Source organism: Schistocerca serialis, chromosome 3, assembly GCF_023864345.2.
Source record: "Schistocerca serialis cubense isolate TAMUIC-IGC-003099 chromosome 3, iqSchSeri2.2, whole genome shotgun sequence".
Classification (NCBI taxonomy): Eukaryota; Metazoa; Arthropoda; class Insecta; order Orthoptera; family Acrididae; genus Schistocerca; species Schistocerca serialis.
This window is the reverse complement of record NC_064640.1, coordinates 263,839,467-263,859,438: the sequence shown is the minus strand read 5'-3', so window position 1 is coordinate 263,859,438 and position 19,972 is coordinate 263,839,467. Positions and strand designations below refer to the sequence as shown.

Here is a 19,972-nt window from a genome sequence, read left to right as displayed (position 1 = left end):
TTGCCTACTGCAGAAATTGTACAGTGTGTAGATCCATAGTATTGCCCATTTTAGATCTTAAGCAATAGGTATTTTTGCCCCCTTCCAATGCTAAGTTCTCTTTGTGCTAATATTCTGTATTAAGTGGTTTACATTTCACATTCATTTTCTACCAAAAAAAAATCTTGAACTACGAAAGCTCAAGCTGTACAGGAAAAGTATGTTTTAGGTGACAACTGTCATTTATTCTAAGAGAGAAACATTAATTTCTCCATCTTGATTAATATTATATTTAGAAAGTAATACAGAGGGTACAACCTTTGATACAAATACAAAAATAACTTGGTAAAATGACTGAATTCCTCATTTAAATGAATAAATAAAGTGTCATTTCTGTGAAAGAACATATCTTAAAAGAAACCTTATAATATGCTCTCTCTTATTGTCTACAGTTCTGACATACCAAAAATAAAAATGCTCATTTCATTTATAACACAACTACAATTTATCCACAATGAATCCACTTCAGTCAAAACACAAACTTACCTTTAGGTGTAATGCTGAGGTCTGAATCAGATGATCTCCTACATATGCCACTAGGTCCAGCAGGTATCTTTGCTGGGGATGGAGAAATCTTGTTGCCAGATGGTAACGAGAGTGGCACTTCAACTGTTCTCTCAACTTGTGCTGCATCGTCGGCCGCAACGTGCCTGCTGATAGGGACCAAGCAGGGACCATGCTTGATGACGTGGTGTTTCAAGTCCTCAAGAGGACTTCCAACAAAGTTAGTACCATGCGTAACAGAGAGAGAGCAAACAGAGGAAGCGCTCCTAGTTTTGTGTACAGGAGATATATTATAGAGCAAATCAATGTCAGGATCATCAGCAGCAGCTACAACAGGTACTGATACAGTTTTTTCCAACCTATTGCTTGCTAGCAGAGTACTACGGCGATTCTCTAACGCATCAGGACTTAAATTAAAATAATGTGGTTTGTGTGAGAAATAAGAATCAATCACTTGCGAGCAGTGCTTTACAGGTGCAGTGCAAACAGCTGGCACACATAGCCTATTTGCAGCAAACAAGCAGTCAGCATGTTTGGTTGAATGAAGTAAAGATGTATTTCCTATATTGCAGTGAAAAGAAACAATGTCTGGTACTGATGAGGTCTTAATATTCATGTGATATCTTACAGAAGTTTTCCTTGTGTCAGGCCACGAATTTCTCCTATTCCTGATGTATACACAGTTTTCACTGCAATGTTTTTCTAACATAGTTTCTTTTAGAGATGTATCAGTAACAGCAACAAGTGGAATATTTCGCACAGAACGTTTGTCTGAATGAAGTGGCAAACGGTTTGTGTGATCTGTGACAACCATCACTGTCCTGTATTTTTTGCAAGGTGCTGCAGTCAATTCGCAGGCACAATCTGACGTTTTTTCCATAGAGCTAGCTGGGTCATTCACATCCTTGACAGCAAGAAATGCTCTTTTATCAATGGAAATTTCAAAATTACTCATAGCTGGCTGTGAAGCATAATAGTATTTCTGTCTGTGTTCATCAGATTCCTTTATTTTCCTCGAGCAATCAGTACCACTATTAACATCACTCCTTGTGGTACCATTGTTTCCTGTAGCTAACTTTGGCTTGCATGTATCTCCAATATATGCTGTATTATTTTTATAATCCTCTTTATTGTCTTCCTGTAAAATGACTCTCACACTTGCATTGCCATGCAGTACTGAAGCAGCTTCACCAGAAAACTCAAAAGTAGACTCATTGTTGCACACAAATATTCCTACTTCCTGTTCAATATCAGTGTCAGCATTAGGTCTGGCAACATTTATTTGAAAGTTTTTCATTTGAAATAAGGAAGTGGTAACTGGAATTTTTTCTTCATCTTTGTAAGAAAACTCAGATACGTCATCATCTGTACTTGATGAAGCTGATGAGGATGATGATGAAAGGTCTCGGATGTTTGACATAAGATGCCCATCAACATACTGTAATTCTGGTCCATCATCAGGCCTCGGCAGTCGCAAATAAGAACTTGCACTAATTAAAGTCAGGTCACTATCATTTGCCGTATCATTAATGCTTTCATCCACATTTCTGTCACATGTTGGGTACGTCACAGATGAGCCAGAGCCTTCTGTAACTTCTGTCACACTATCAAGTTGATGGAATGAGCTTTCTAATGTGGAATGCACAGGTGTTTCTCCAGTTGCATAATATGGTAATAAGTTGGAAACATTCACAGCTGTCTGCTTTGCTTCTACATTACTAATACTTGACAGTCTATTTGGAAAAACAGAATATTTGTGTAATTTAAAATGAAACTGCCGTTTACTACTATACACATCATGATGTAGCTTTCCCTTTAAAGCAGATAATGTACTTTTCCACTTCACATTATGAAAAAATGGCAAAAGCTTTACAGCTCTGATAAATCTGTTATTGCTTGTCGTTTGTTCTTTGTGTGGCATTTGCATTTTATTTATTAACTGCTTCATACTGTCATCACAATGACCAACAGAAAGACTCTGTGTAGACTTTCGAAACATATTTAAGCCTTGTGAGACATCACTATTATCTGTTTTGTCATAGGTGTAGGACAGATGGCGTGAATACTGTGGCCTCTTCCTGCTACACAAAACTCTACTGTTTTCTGTCTTGTAATCTGTAGATAAGTATGAAGGTATGACTTTTACATGGAATTTTGGCTCGTTCATTCTTAATTCAAACCTTCTTAAAAATTCTATGCTAGTCTTTGGGTAAACAGTTCGTCTTCCTGTATTTCGATACTTCCTATGTGACCCTAAGGAACAGGCACCTAAACCTGATTCTGGTCTGAGCAAATGTAGACTTGATATCAGGCTTCTACTGCCCTCTACTGCTACACTACTACCTATGGCATTAGGCTTGGAAGAAAACATGCTGCAAATTGGAAAATAGGAAAGGGATGAAAGAGAGAAAAAAGAGAAAAAAGAAAACATGTTTCAGTTTACATAAATAAATAAGTTCTATATGAACTTCACAAAAGTAGGAATGTTACACACATGCAGACAGAAACTTCTATCTGATAAGATAAAATGGTAACTTATAAATGCTCATGAGTATCATGTAAAAAACCTAAATAATTTCACAATAAAGAAAACAGGGAGCTTTCTAGCAAACTGCATCATTTAAATCTGAGAGATAATGAATATTAAAAAATTTGCTTGATGGGAAGTATTTTGTTTTCAGAAAACATGTAAAGTAATAAATTCTATAGGAAAATTTCCTATTAAGGTCAAATTTCCTTTGATTTAAATATTTTTTCCCGTACAGGTCTATTCTGTATTTACAAAGAAAATGATAATCTCCAGGTGGGGGACTTTTCTCTTTTTCTTTCCTTTCCTTTCCAACTTATTTTAAGTGCTGCACATATGAAAGTGAAGTAATCTTTGACACAAGTTTACTGAACTCATTGTCAATAATCTCTAGTCCTTTATGCTTGAACAACATGATAGACTTTACACAACAGTATTTTTTCCTTCTTCTGTCAGTTCTGTTGATGATTATAACTTTTAAGTATGACCATCTGAAAGGTAATAAGTAAGCTCAAAATGATTAGACGATTAAAGCTACTGATTATATCCTGGACTAAACATGTACAATAAAATTGATTAATGTTGTAAATCACATGCACCAGATGGGAAAATGAAACACAAATCTGAAGACTGCAATTCTAGTGCCTTGTATCTAACGAATTAAATACTGGAAACAGTTACAAATGTTCAGAATTCATGATGGACAAGAAAAATGTTTAATGTAAAATACTTTTTACAGTAGCTTCAGTTTGTATCCACCAGTCATTAAATGAAACAAAAATCTCTGCAACTGAAATGGTCTGCAGCAACAACCATTGTTAAGTTCAGCACCTACAGAAAAGAAAAAATGAAAACAATAGAATGTTCACAATTATTTTGCAGTGGTGCACCCGTAATCTGTCTACTAATATTGAGAATAAGCTAAGTTCAAAGCCATGAAGTTGCTTATTCTGAAACACAATGGGCTGAGTGGTCTTTTCATAAGGCATATCTAATTCCCGAGGTAATTCTTGGTCTTTAAAACCCTCACTGCTGACTTGATATGAAACTGTAAAATGAAAAAGGGGGCTGATTACTTCAATACAAGTTTGTAAATGCTATTACATTTTAAGAATCCCCAGTAATAATTATCTTCCTTGTAACCAATTATAAAGGAGTGGGAATGTTGACACCACAAAGGTAAACACAAATGTTCTTTCAAAAAATCTAAACATTCTCTCTGACTGGCATATGATACTGATTAAATGCACAAACTTTCTAGTAACACAAAAAAGACTGAAGAACACCGTAGATATTATTATGCATAGCAACATTTGAACATACAAAATGTGAAAAGTTCAAATAATTTTTATTTTGTAATATAATTTTTTGACTTTGAAAACCCAGAACTTACATGGCATGCTTACTCATGCTTTTTTGCATTCTGTGAAGTATCTTGTTGATACAACCACTACCTGCTATGAAACAGTGATCTAGTTTCAATAATGCATGATCAAGTGAATAACAATTAAATGGAATTTTGTTGTAAGATTAAATAAACTGTGCCTTGAGATAGGATGCACTAATCATTGCCAGCTATTTTATAACTCTGTGGGGACTCTTTTAAGGCTGAGAAACAGTTCATTTTCGTCTGAGGCAGGTAGTGTATTAACAATCATGAATCTGTACTGTAGTAAGATATGTCAAATTCAACAATGTGTGTCGGATTAAGAAATTACTTATGGCAGTGGAGTTGTGAATGTGGGAAACCATTCTTTTCTCTAATCCCCCGTCACCATAAATATGTAGGGCTTGGCATCCATTATGATGGGAATGTTAGGGAGATGATAGGGATTATATGATGTGATTGATCTATTTGTAATTAGTGTAGTTAGTAATTTTAAGATATATTATATCACTTTAATGCCTCTCCAATATATTTTTTCAGTCTACTCTAAACTTTACTCAGTTCAGTCACTGCTTTTTCCCCTAATGTTTAGTTCTGGCAGGCAACACAGATAAATTAACAAGCACCTCAAAAAGAAATAAGCAATGCAGCATCTTGAGCAGGAGGAAAATCAAAAATAACATTTGCACATTGCTAACACAACCAAGTCCTCACTCACCTGATGGACAGAATAGCAATGAAATTTCAGAGAAAACAGATGAATTGTGACTTCTCTCTGTCAAACTTCTTGTCTATGTGAAGGTTCTTTGCAATAAAAAGGAAAATTGACAGAAACAATGCAGTAAGCTGTAAGTCATGTTATGCTCCTCCAAACACAGTTGGTCTTACTTCTCTTCTTGAAAATTGATTTCTACAATAAATTCCTAATAGGAAGAAATCTGTGAAGTCTAAGCCGTACCATTTGTATCACTATTCTCTATTTCAAGTTACAAACAGTCTATTGCTTTATCACGTTTCATAAACCCAATTAGATACCACAATGTTTTTGGTTAGCCCACAGCAAAATGCAGCAAACATGTCAAAAGAGAGAGACTTAAAAGAGCAAAAATGGGGGAAAAAATCAGTACATGTACCACATGCTTTCACTCAAAAATCATCAATTCTAGGTAGAAGTCATGCATAAAAATATAATAGCACTCAGAACATTCACTTTTAGCAAACACAACTTACTCATCTGTGACTGCTGGTTCCAAGGTTGTAGAAGGCTGAAGAACATCATTAATTCTAGTAAGAGTTACAGCAGTTCCTATTCCTCTTACCACTATACCAGATTCACCCTCCAAGTCAAAGCATTGATGATACCTAGCAGGATCGAAAAAGCCTTAAAGTGTTTGCTCATTAGTACAGGTAAATTCACAAATTTTACTTTTACAGAAACAAAACTAACCCTATCACTGCATTGCCTCCTAAATCAAGTGCTTTTAGGCCAATTTTCCGCTGTACTTCACCTGATAGCTTAAAGAATAAGGTCTGTCGAGCTTCATTTGATGCACGAGGAGTTCGTATCTTGTCTATCCACTGATATTCTGGATCATCATTGACTACAAGCTCCTCAACAAAACCATGTATTACTTGAGCATGGTACCCATGAGGTATGACAGGAGCTGCAACAAAATAGTGGGCATGCAAAGTTAATTTGCAAACAAAATGTCAACATTACATAGAGCAGTGCTTATACAGAAAGTAAGTGAAGGAAATTATTGTAAACAGGGTTCATTGGTACACTGTTTTACAAAATGATTAACTTTTTTCAATCTATGGCAAATGTTTACTCATGTTTGCATTTTTCACAAGGAAAACTGGTAATAGTAAGCATTACAATAGTGATCAGAAAATGTTTCGAGTCAACTTAGACCGTCCGAAATTTTTAACTTATGTTATATAACATTTATTTTTACAATTATTTAGTATTGCCGCTTTTTTATTTTATAGAACTAAATAAAGCCGGCAGTCTTTTAATACTTATCATACAAAATCACAGTCTTGTGTGGTATTTTAACTAGTGCACATACATGGACTGTTAGAGAACTGAATTTCACATTCTGAAAAATGATACTATTATCTCTGTTGCAAGTAAATTTCCATTTAAAACTAAATTCCATGGTTTAAATGTGCACATAAAAGTTCCACTTGATAAGTACAAAAAGGAAGTCTGCAAAATTGGCATTCATTGCTGGGATTTGTTAGGATCTAAATTTTTCTTATCACTATTAAGAATACATTTGATTTTAAAACAGTTTAAGTACTTTATTGGTGAAACAGACAGTCCCATCACAACTCCCCTTAAGTTCTTCCTCTGAATGATGCTCTTGTTTGGTATCAGAACAGAGATCACTGGCTACTGTCAAATCAATGCATTCCTACATCCGTGACAGATAATCCATGTAACTGAGAGAAGTTAAAACTGACATATGCCTACTAACATATTTTGTACTATATGTCACTGTACAGAAGAAAACAGGTACATAGTTCATGAGGCATGGTCTGGGAGACCCTACCACCTGTCAATAATACGTGTCAACAACAAACAAAGAAAACAATAATGCAACTGACAACAAAACAGTGTAGGGTTGGCAATTTAAGGAGAGTACAGGGCCTATAGATGCATTCCATCACAACTGATGGAGAGCGAGTTGAAAAATTTTTGTGGGTTCTGAGAGCCCACACCTTGTGAGTTAAGGTATATGGAAGGCTGGGAAGCAGTAAACAACTTGTGTTAAGACGACTGCATAGACACCAAACCTCAAAAAGCGATTGTGTGTACACAATGATGAAAAATGATCTCAACATGTGACAGGTGTACACCATTCTGGTGTTGACAGACGAGCCAAAGGGTAATCAAGAGACAATTATGATTTAACTTTTGGAATGTGTTAAAAGTGAACCTGATTTTTGAGGCAATGTTATCACCAGGGATGAAACATGACCTTTGAGTGCATTCCAAACACAAAGTGTCTGAGTATTGAATTGCACATCCTGACATCCATAAACAAAAGAAGGCAAGAATGAGCAACATAAAAGTTAGTTATATGTGGTGACTTCAATATAAATTGTATAAGTGATTGTGCAAGGAAAAGGATGCTGGTAGACCTCCTTAATTCATATAATCTTATGCAAACCGTATTCCTTCCAACGAGAGTGCAAGGGAACTGTAGAACAACCATAGACAATATTTTTGTTCATTCATCATTTCTAGAAGGGCATTCTGTTAGCAAAATGGTGAATGGCCTTTCAGATCATGATGCACAAATTTTAAGTCCAAAAGATTTTTGTGCTGCAACACATGTTAAATATAGTTACCAACTTTTTAGGAAAGCTGATCCAGTTGCTGTAGAGACTTTTGTAAACCTTATCAAGGAACAAGAGCGGCAAGATGTTTATAGTGCTGATACAGTAGACGATAAATATAATGCTTTCCTCAAGACTTTTCTCATGCTCTTTGAAAGTTGCTTTCTGTTAGAACGTTCAAAACAGGGTACTAGCACAAACAGGCAGAGTGGGTGGCTGACTAAAGGTATAAGAATATCTTGTAGAACAAAGTGGCAATTATATCAAAACGTTAGAAACAGTCACAATCTAAATGCAATAGCCCATTGCAAACAGTATTGTAAGGTGCTTAAAAAAGTTATTAGGAAGGCAAAAAGTATGTGGTATGCAGATAGAATAGCTAAGTCTCAGGATAAAATTAAAACCATATGGTCAGTCGTAAGGGAAGTGGCTGGTCTGCAGAGACAGGTCGAGGATATAGAATCAGTGCGTAGTGGGAATGTCCGTGTTACTGATAAGTCGCATATATGTACAGTATTTAATAATCACTTTCTGAATATAGCAGGTGAACTAAATAGAAACCTAGTCCCAACAGGGAATCATATAGCGCTCGTAGAAAAAAGTGTTCCAGGACTGTTACCTGAAATGCTCCTCCATGATACTGGCAAGAGGGAGATTGAGTTAATAATTAAATCACTATAGACCAAGAACTCTCATGGATATGACAGGGTATCTAGCAGAATACTGAAGTATTGTTCCATGTATGTTAGCCCAGTACTTAGCCATATCTGTAACTTTTCCTTTAGGAGTGGTCGGTTTCCTGACCAATTAAAGTACTCGGTAGTGAAGCCACTTTATAAAAAGGGAGACAGGGATAATGTTGATAATTATAGACCTATTTCTATGCCATCGGTGTTTGCTAAAGTTATCGAGAGGGTAGTATATACAAGGTTACTGCAGCATTTAAATTCACATAATTTGCTGTCAAATGTACAGTTTGGTTTTAGAAATGGCTTAACAACTGAAAATGCTATAGTCTCTTTTCTCTGTGAGGTTTTGGACGGATTAAATAAAAGGTTGCAAACGTTAGGTGTTTTCTATGATTTAATGAAGGCTTTTGACTGTGTTGACCACAAAATATTACTGCAGAAGTTGGAACATTATGGAGTAAGGGGAGTAGCTTACAATTGGTTCGCCTCTTACTTTAAGAACAGAAAGCAGAAGGTAATTCTCCGCAATATTGAGAGTGGTAATGATGTTCAGTCCCAATGGGGCACTGTTAAATGGGGCGTTCCCCAAGGATCGGTGCTGGGGCCACTGCTGTTTCTTATTTATATAAATGATATGCCTTCTAGTATTACAGGCGATTTAAAAATATTTCTGTTTGCTGATGACACCAGCTTGGTAGTGAAGGATCTTGTGTGTAATATTGAAACATTATCAAATAATGTAGTTCATGAAATAAGTTCGTGGCTTGTGGAAAATAATTTGATGCTAAATCACAGTAAGACTCAGTTTTTACAGTTTCTAACTCACAATTCAACAAGAACTGATATTTTAATCAGACAGAATGGGCATGTTATAAGCGAGACGGAACAGTTCAAGTTCCTAGGCGTACGGATAGATAGTAAGCTGTTGTGGAAAGCCCATGTTCAGGAACTTGTTCAGAAACTAAATGCCGCTTTATTTACCATTAGAACAGTATCTGAAATAAGTGACATTTCAACACGAAAAGTAGTCTACTTTGCATATTTTCACACGCTTATGTCATATGGTATTATTTTTTGGGGTAATTCTTCTGATTCAAAAAGGGTATTTTTGGCTCAAAAACAGGCTGTTCGAGCTATGTGTGGTGTAAGTTCGAAAACCTCTTGTCGACCCCTATTCAATAGTCTGGGAATTTCGACATTGCCCTCACAGTATATATTTTCTTTAATGTCGTTTGTTGTTAGCAATATTAGCTTATTTCCAAGAGTTCGCAGCTTTCACTCAGTTAATACTAGGCAGAAATCAAATCTGCATGTGGAATGCACTTCCTTGACTCTCGTGCAGAAAGGAGTGCAGTATTCTGCGGCATCCATTTTCAATAAGCTACCACAAGAACTCAAAAATCTTAGCAGTAGCCCAAACGCTTTTAAGTCTAAACTGAAGAGTTTCCTCATGGCTCCCTCCTTCTACTCTGTCGAGGAGCTCCTGGAAGAACTAAAAAATTAAGCAAATTCCAGTGTTACATTCTTGATTTTCTTTATTTAAACTAACAACGTGTCACCTGAATATGTTTCTTATATTTCATTTTATCTGTTTCTACAATCTACAACTGAATATGTTTCTTATATTTCATTTTATCTGTTTCTACAATCGTGTTGTAATTTCATGTATTGACTCATTCCATGACCATGGAGACTTCTCCTTAATGTGGTCCCACGGAAAAATTAAAAAAGTGAAAACAATGCTGGCTGTCTTTTTTTATGTTAAGGGTGTGGTCCACAGGGAGCTGGCATCTCCAGGTCAGACCATCAACAATGCCTAATACATGGATGTTCACTGAAGTTTGAGGAAAAGGGTCTTTCAGATGCAAAAGGTGATCGCTACTACATGGGTGCTCCATCATGACAATGCCACACCATTCTGTGTGTCTGTGAGTCCTGTTGAAGCATAGTTTGTTAATGCTTCCTCAGCCCACTCACAGTCCCAACAATTTCTTTTTGATGGTGTGCACCACAACTGTATTATTGTCAATATATTTTGGATAATGGCAGTATCAATCATAAATATTGAAATCCTTTATTTTACAGATCAATTTCAGTTACTGCGTGACCATCTTCAGTGCAAACTATTTGAACCTTGTAGGCCAATATCAAATAGCACAACAATTCTATGAGGCGTAACATGTACTGTGATTATTACTTCCAACTTTTCTTGCATACAATAATTTTTAAATTTAAAGAAGAGCCTACCTAACTATGTTGGATTGGCAACTGATAAGGTTACAAGATAGGCTCTTCTGTAATTTAAAAATTATTGTCTGCAGTAAAAGTTAAGAGGAGGAGGAGGAAATTAGTGTTTTAACGTCCTGTCGACAATGAGGTCATTAGAGACGGAGCACAAGCTTGCATTAGGAAAGGATGGGGAAGGAAATCGGCCGAGCCCTTTCAAAGGAACCATCCTGGCATTTGCCTGAAGTGATGTGGGGAAATCACGGAAAACCCAAGTCAGGATGGCCGGACGTGGGATTGAACCATTGTCCTCCCGAATAAAAGTTAAGATATCTGTTGGAAGTAATCATCACAGTACATGTTACACCTCATCAAAAATGTTGTGCTATTATAATATGGGCCTACGAGGTTCAAATAATTTGCACTCAAGATGATCACTCAGTGACCGAAAGAAATCTGTAAAATAAAGGATTTCAATATCCAAAATATATTAGGCTAACTTCTTTTTGTTTCTGAAGATAAAGCCTGCCCTAAAAGGACACTGCTTTGACAGCACTAAATGACCCAAACCACCCTGCCGATAAAGTTCCTGACGAGGTCTTCCAGGGCGTGTACTATGCCTGGGAAAAATTGGTGGAAAAAGTATGTAGATGCATGAGGTAAGTACTTTGAAGATTTCTAAACATTTGTAGCTGTACTCAATATTATTTTTTATGGCAACACTAGTATTACTTTATCAACATACCAGGTACATCCATCATTTACAAGAAAGCTTCTTGCAGAGCTACCTACAGTAAGATCAAGTGAGACCATTCTGAAAGTGTGGATTTCTTATTACCTGAGAACATTTCATCATTCACTCAAAACTATCCCTAAACACTACAGGTGAGAGTGAAACTAAATAACTACTGGTGGAGACATTATTCTTCTCTTCATTTAGGAAGAGTATCATGATTGTCTCACTACGAAAGGTAAGACTTTTCCTTATCATGAAATTTTGTTAAAAAGTTTGAAAAGAATCTTTTTAATAGCTACATTCAATTGAGATTAGGTGCCACACTGTTCAGCATCTCATCCTGGAGCAATATCTTTAGCCATGCCCAATGTAAGTGCTGTTATGTACTCCTTAATTGTCTACATCTACATCCATACTCCGCAAGCCACCTGATGGTGTTTTGGGAGTCTCTTTTGCACCATCCTTCCTGTGTAGGACTTTGGGACGTCTGATGCCAGTAGAAGTTAAATTACGAAAATATTCTATCATTATCAGGTCTATTCCAAGAAGAGAAGTTAAAAGCTCTCACTTACTACATATAGTTGTGACTGGCGCTAGTGCACATCTCCCAGAGATCCTATTGATCAACTATCACACTCTTGTGGCTGTGCTAAAACAATTAATTTATACAAAAACTCTTGGAATGACCTCCTCCTACTTCCTACAATTACATTCAAAAATTTCCCCCTCACTTTCTACAAGACTTCTTCTCTTAATGTAATATGCACCTTCTTTCAGGGATGGTCTTCCTGGATGGTATAACTACAAAGGGCAGCTGTTGTTATAATGGAGATCAGTATCAAATACCCATTAATGCAATGTTTACAAGAGCAGATCAAGAAAGCAAAAAGTCTACAGCAGAGGTCCAACTTGTTGCTGAAAATAACTCCACTGCTAGGGCTCTGTTACAAATATAAATGTTTTCTGATAGAAAGAGGTTTGCAAAACACTGTCTCCAGGAGCAGTGTTAGTTGACTCTCTGTGGTACTGTGTGCATTAACATCCAAAGCAACAGCAGTGTTACATAAACAGCTCTATAAAAGCCAGTCTATCATGTGGAGTATTTGTTGGAGGACACAACACAAATAGACAGGATGGTCCATCTGAAGTTTCGGATGAGATTACCTTGAAAACTATACATCAGGTAAAAATTGTGGGTAAGACTAGTTCGTAAGCTCAAAGGGGGCCAACAAATGATACTACATGTGACTCCAGCCCCCATCCCCTTGGGTGGGGCAGAGGGTAACTTTTAAATCTTAAATGGAAACACCCATTTTTTATTGCAGATTCGGATTCTCCATAAAAAAAGTAATCAAGTTCTGTCTGAAACATATTTTTAAACCATTGACAGATGGCGCTGAAATCGAGAAAAAAGTAAAACTGGAGAAGAACTCGGATTTATTTAGAATTATCCTAGAAAGACGCATAAAAAATGTGCACCAATTCTTTTGTTACGCCAAATTAAGCTATTTTTGTACAAAATGTACTGTATCCTACTTTTAGCATTACCCAGGAACGACGACATGGACGTAGTAGAATGATGTTCCCATGGGGTGCTTCATTAATGTGAGTCCCCTTGCCTCTCACAATTTGGGATGCTTAATTAATGAAATTAGCCTCAAAGAAATTGTTCAAAATTATCCCCATTTGCAGTAATGCATAAAGTCAATCGTCTGCGAAAGTTGTCCAAAATTTTGAGCAGCACATCCCATGGTATGGCTGCACACGCTCTTCAAATGTGTTGCTCCATATCAACTTGGGTTGTGGTCTGTCTTTCATAAACAACATTTTTTAAATAACCCCATAAGAAAAAATCAGGAGATGTTAGGTCTGGTGAACGTGGAGGCCACTGAATTGGTTCACCGCGTCCTATCCACCGACCAGGTTACCATAAATTCAAAACGTTCTGCACATTTTTAGCATGATGGGGAGCTGCTCCATCCTGTTGGAACCAGATTCGTTGCCTAGTTCCTAAATCAACATCTTCCATTAGCTCCAACAAATCATCGCTGAGAAGTTGTAAATAAGATTCCCCAGTAACATTTCGGTCAAAAAAATACGGTCTTATCAAGTAACCATTTAAAATTCCACACCACACCATTAACGATCATTTGTGTTGATTGTCGACAGAGCAGTGCCAGTGTGGATTGACAGGGAACCAATAATGACAATCACGACAATTTAATTCGACATTGTTTTTGAATGTGGCTTCATCAGTGAACATAACGCATCTAAAAAAAATCATTGTCACCTCTTATCATTTCCATGACCCATTGGCAGGAATGCATGCATATTTGCATATCTTTTGGCGTTAATGCCTGTGTCAGTGTGATATGATACGCATGACATTTATGAGCCTTCAAAATCCTCAAAACTGTTGATTTTGCTATTCCAGTTTGTCTCTGAATCACACGACTACTCATTTTGGGATCCAGTTGAACACAGGTGAGAATGGTAATGGTGCGAGCATCATTTTCATTGTATTCGCGATGACGAGGTGGACGGTGCATGTATCCATTTTGAGCTTGTTGAGTGCAATTTTGACTAATGTTTTTGCTTGGATTGTCATCTGTTTGGGAAATGATCCGCATACAATTGCACATCTGCAGCGTATTGTTATGGCATTCACCTAAAATTAACATCATATCAACAATCTCTGTAGGAGGGTAGTGAGCCACGTTTCGCTAAAGAATAATTTACTTTCGTCAGTTGATGTTTACAGTTCACAATCTGAAAGTGAAGTAACGTCTGATCACATTGCACCAACCTTTATACTGAACCATAGTTCACAGTTTGGCCATGGTAGCGCCACAGTTGGGTGAGTAATGCAATTGTGAAGCATTCCCTAATGAGATTTTAATACCATTCCGCCTCCCTTCATCAAAAACTGTGGTGGGTAGGACACGTTTGTAAAAAAAAAAAAAAAAATAGCGTAATTTGGCGTAATGAAAGAACTGGTGCACATTTTGCATCAATTTGATGCGTCCTTCTTGGATCATTCTAAATAAATCAGAGTTCTTCCACAATTTTAATTTTTCTCAATTTCAGCGCCATCTGTCAATGGTTTAAAAAAACGTTTCAGGCAAAACTTGATTACTTTTTTATGGAGGATCCGAATCTGCAATAAAAAATGGGGGTTTCCATTTAAGATTTAAAAGTTTCCCCCACCCCACTCAAGGGGGCACGGGCTGGAGGTCATGTTTAGTATCATTTGATGTTCCCCTTTGAGCTTACGAACTTGTCTTACCCATCATTTTTACCCAATGTATAGTTTTTGAGATAATCTCATCCGAAACTTCAGATGGACAACCCTGTAGAAACAATAAGGAGTTCTTCCATAACTGATTTAACTGCTTGTAACTAAATTGTGACAGAAATGGGACTGAAGTGATAAATACAGTTGACACATGCACAAAGTCACATTGCCATCTGCTATCAGAAAACCAAGGGTACTGTCTTATCAGGCAGTTAGTCAGTTTCATGTTGCATGGATCATTTATATGATAAATTGTAATGATGTGGAATGAGTGATTTTACATTCACATCACAAATTAATTTGCGAATATGGATACATGCAGAACTTTTATACTTGAAAAATGCGGATGTCACTTAGTAATTCCTACCCACCACCTTTTACACATTACAATAATAGAAATTCTTCTCAGAATACGAGTTGTCAAAGGAGAAACTTTTTCAGTTTATTTTCAAATTTTACTTTTCTATCAGACATTTTATATCGCCAGGTAAGTGATCAAAAAGTTTGGTTGGAGCACTGTGTACCCCATTTTGCACTTAATGTGGAGTAATGAACATCATTTTTTCTTCTTGTATTGTAATTATGTTCACCTTTGTTCCTTTTGAACTGCAGTGGATTATTTACAACAAACTTCATGAGGAAATAAATATACTGTAAGCAATAATCAAAATTTCCTTAAAACAGATGTCTACAAGATGGTTGTGGATATGCACCACACATTATTCTTACAGCGTGTTTTTGAACATTGAAGATGTTTCTTTCTTACTCCAGAACATTATTCAATATAACATTACTGAATGAAAATATGTCAACTCACTGATTTGTCTATTCCCAAGATTTTCAATGGTTCTAAATGCAAATGAGGCTGAATTAAATTGTTTTAGGAGTTTCAAAATGTACTTTTTCCAGTTTATTTCACATTTGGACACCTAAAAATTTTTAAGTTTCCACCCCATTTATTATTTCTTCACCATATGTTGCACTTATCTTGTGTAGTACCTCTATATGTATAGAACTGAATATGTTGTGTCTTTCTAAAATTGAGAGTGAGACCATTTGCAGAAAACCAGTCAATGATACTTTTAAGAGTGCTGTTTACCATTTCTTCTGTTCTGTATGCATGCTTGCATTGATTACATTTCTAGTACAAAACAAAACAAAAAAAAAACTAATTATGTTTGTTAGTTGTATATTTGTCTAAGGGAGTGGTTGAAGAATTATGAGCAATGTGGGTATGACATGGGAAATCTGTTTGCAGACTATGTTTTGATGGAAATGCTTGTCTGTGAAGTACAATTTTCAGCATTCTGGCTAGTGACTGATTGTCACTGCAGATGCATGGGTGGTCAATCTGTATGGGGGGAGACTTTTTAGTATCAAAGCGGAAGCAGCTGTGAGATAGCATCCTCCCCTCCCCTCCCCCCTCCCCCTTACCAAGTATCATCCCAGACCACAAATAATTAATCACATTCTTAACCAGGGTATAGAATACCTTTCATAATGTCTTGCAATAGGCAACATTATTCTGATAATCCTTCTCAACTCTTCTAATGAGGTATTCTGCTGCCTACCCAATCTGTGAAACATCTGGGGCCATTCTAAAGCCACACTAACTCCTAACCCCTTGTTGTCACATGGGTCTTATCCTCGTGAAAGGCACAGGGTAAAGTCCTATTCCATAAACCCACCTACCACATCCTATTCACGTCATGTTACTGGCATATCCTAACCTATAAGAGACAGGGTCACTTGTGAGACTGTCAATCCCATATACCATCTCTACTATAGTTTCCACACCACCACATCAACTTTTATATGGGCATTGCCATCAACCAAGTGTCCACCCAAATGAATTGCTACCACCAAACTATTAGTGTACAATGCTTGGGCATCTATAAATTGTGGAAAATGTCAACAATAAATGCCTGGGCAAATGCCCAAAATCCATAAATGCCCAGGCATTTATGCATTTTAAAGATTAATTGATAAGTGGCACTTATAAAAAAATTTTAAGCTGATGTTTTGTATTGGGGAAGGTGTTTTGCAACGCTGCTTCTGTAGTGGTTGGGTAGCCAAGTTGAAAAAGCTGCTTGAAAGTTACAGAAGAGTTATTAGATGATATAAACTGAACTGTAAACATAACTTTTTACATCTTTAATGATGTCAATTCTTGAGGTACTACATAATAATAAAAAAGAAAACAAAACTCAAGTTTAAAAGTAATTTTTGGAATAAAATATAGTTTGCATTAAGTAGGTAGCCTGACAAAGTATTTTTACTTATACTATACTACTACAAAAAAATTAGAGCAAAAAACGTTTATTCATATTGATTTTAATTAGAGGTGTTTCATGTGCTGGTTTCGATTCCATAATTCCAAAAGTCACCGACTCTCTAGGAATTGACCAGTAACGGAACTGAACAATTCCAGCATCTTGGGCATCGATTCTTTGTTATTAAATGTTTGTTATGTTATTCTTCCCATTTTATCTTCATAGTAATGCAGAAGTAGTTAACAAAAGGAGTAGAATAGCAAACTATAGTCTGTCTCAAATGTCACTACACCTGACGATAAAGTATCTTTTTCTCCCCTCACTAAAAACAGTTTAACATTTAAGAATACATTTATTATGAAGAAACACATGCGAGCTGTTGAATTCGTTCAGTAATAATTTTGCTATCAGTAATCCAATAATAATTCTTCAATAATATCAGAGATCTGACATGGAAATGATAAGCAGCTGTCAGCAACACGTGCCCTTCCTTGGTACTGCAAGTTGGAATACAAGTTTAAAAAAAAACACCATGCTTTTTCTTCTTCTTTTCTTTCATTCATAATAATAAAGGCAATGAATGACATACATATGTTTCAATGTAAACATTTACTAACTTTTAATATCAGGAGAATTGTTCCATCTCTTATCTTAATTGGTACATTATACACTTCAGCAGTAAAAACTTAAAAAAGTACTTTTTTATAAATGCCCACATTTTGGGCATTGAAAACTGCTTTGGTTAAATGCCCATTTATCAATGTCCTGCCCACTGGGCATTTGCCCAACCCACATTACTACACTAAACTGAGGCCAAGAACAAATCTGGCCACCCTGTGACAGAACTTACTTCACTTCAATGACTACTTCATATTCTGTGTCATTTACATGCTCCCTCTGTAATATCAGCTTCTCTGAATTGCATACATGGAATTTGTCCTTAGAACACATTCTTTGGTCCCACAATCTTCCTGGCCTCAACCTCTGCTAGCCCCCATACCAAACCCACCTCTAGCCCTATCATCATCTCTTGCACTTCACTCCATTAATTTACACACACACTTTTCTCTATATGGTCTTTCTCTTCCTGGGTTCTATCCCCCCACCCCAACTAACTTACTTCTCCACTCTACTGTGTGCCTCATGCAATTTCTCCTTCCTGCTGTAGGGTGAGCTCAGCAATACTACATTCCTATCCCACTATTTTGTGTGTGTGTGTGTGTGTGGGTGGGTGTGGGTGTGTGTGTGTGTGTGTGCGCGCGCGCGCGCGCTTCAGCTCCAAAAGTGGACACTGTCCAAAAACTGAGCAGCTTATTCACTTTGTTTACATGCATTTCAACTGCTCAGCTATATGGTGAGTGTGAAACTTGAGTTTTTCTCAGCATATAAACTGTTCGCATAACTTACAGGAATTTAGCCAGATGACATCTTCTATAAACACCGTTATTTCGACAGGTGCATAGTCTGTCATTTACAAGGCATAAATAAAACATGAAAATATTGTGTGCACACGCACACACACATTAGCACTACCACACAACAGGTTATCGATAGTGAATATCAATAACCAGCAGGAGAGGTAGTCACTCTGTTGTTTGACCAGGAAGAGAGCACGATTCCACTCACAGCTTAAGTGTAAGCTTAGTTCTCTATTTATAAGATCACTTGCTAAATTAATCTCAATTTTTTAATGACACTATCTCAACAACTCATATTGCATGTCAGAATCTTGGTGTTATTATATTTCATAGGATGACTGTTTCTGAGGTGATATCCTGCAATATCAGATTTGCTTGACTGTTATAAACATGCTCAATACTCGGTCCTCCATGTTCCTTATGGTCTGACCATTATATGACAAGCCACAACTGCAAGGAATACAATAGGCACTTGCCATATGCAGACCAAGATTATCCTTTATGGAGCCCAAGTTGACCCCAACATGATCTTATACAGTGGTCGAAGAACACATTTTACATCATATTTCCATAGAATATGTCCTGCTGAAAATGCTTCCTGTGTAAGGGAAAAAGTCTGTAGACTTAGGTTTCACCTTGTTATTACCAACACTCACCCTTTTCAAAGTTGGTTGATAGTGCAATATGTGTCTAATCTGTCTTTCACTATAACCATTCTGATAAAAGGTGACTTCAAGATGGGTTAACTCAGCTGACAAACTTGCTGCATCTGAGATGACGTGGGCCCAATAAACCAAGGTATGAAGTACACCTTCATGCTGAGCCGGATGGTGTCAACTATCACCCTGTAGATACAAATCAATGTGTGTTAGTTTCCTGTAAACAGCATCTCCCAAAGTACGATCAACTTTATTCCTGACCAAAACATCAGGGAAGGACAGGTTACCCTGCTATTCCACCTTCATCATAAAGTGAATATACAGGTTCACTGAATTTAGATGTTTCAAAAAGCTGTTTAAATCCACACTTCTTTGAGGCCAAACAACAAAAATATCATCCATATATCTGAAAAACCATGCAGGTTCCAATGCTGCCAACTCCAGAGCACATTCTTCGTAATCTTCCATGAACAATTTGGCAGTCATATGTGACAACGGGCTCCCCATCACAACTCCATCTGTCCATTTATAGCACTGGTTATTGAAAAAAAAGTAAGTGGACATCAACACATGTTGAAATAGAGTAATTAACAACAAACCTAAACTCAATCAAACATAAAAATTCAGACACAGGAATGCTAGCGAAGAGAAGGACCACATAGAAACTTACTAAAATATTGAAGTCATTCAAACTCAGTCCCTCTAACCAACATAAGAAATTTGCCAAGTTCTCAGTGTGATACACACACTGACCGACTACTATGAAGTAGCAATAGCAAGGTGTTTTGCTGCATGGTACATTGGAGCACCGATGTTACCAACAGTAGGCCTTAAAGGAATCCCATCCCATTGGATCTTCAGAAAGCCATAT

At 36.8% G+C, this 19,972-nt stretch overlaps 1 protein-coding gene across 2 annotated transcripts in view; it reads right to left on the bottom strand.

The window, feature by feature from the left end:
• Positions 1-19,972, bottom strand: part of LOC126470038 (C2 domain-containing protein 5) — a 238,690-nt gene that overhangs the window by 100,200 nt on the left and 118,518 nt on the right. For both annotated transcript variants that reach the window (XM_050097533.1, XM_050097534.1), the window contains 3 exons: positions 5,905-6,121; positions 5,688-5,819; positions 526-2,915 (listed from right to left, as the gene is read on the bottom strand). In XM_050097533.1, coding sequence (XP_049953490.1) covers positions 526-2,915; positions 5,688-5,819; positions 5,905-6,121 — 2,739 coding nt within the window. The remainder of the gene's footprint in view (positions 1-525; positions 2,916-5,687; positions 5,820-5,904; positions 6,122-19,972) is intronic.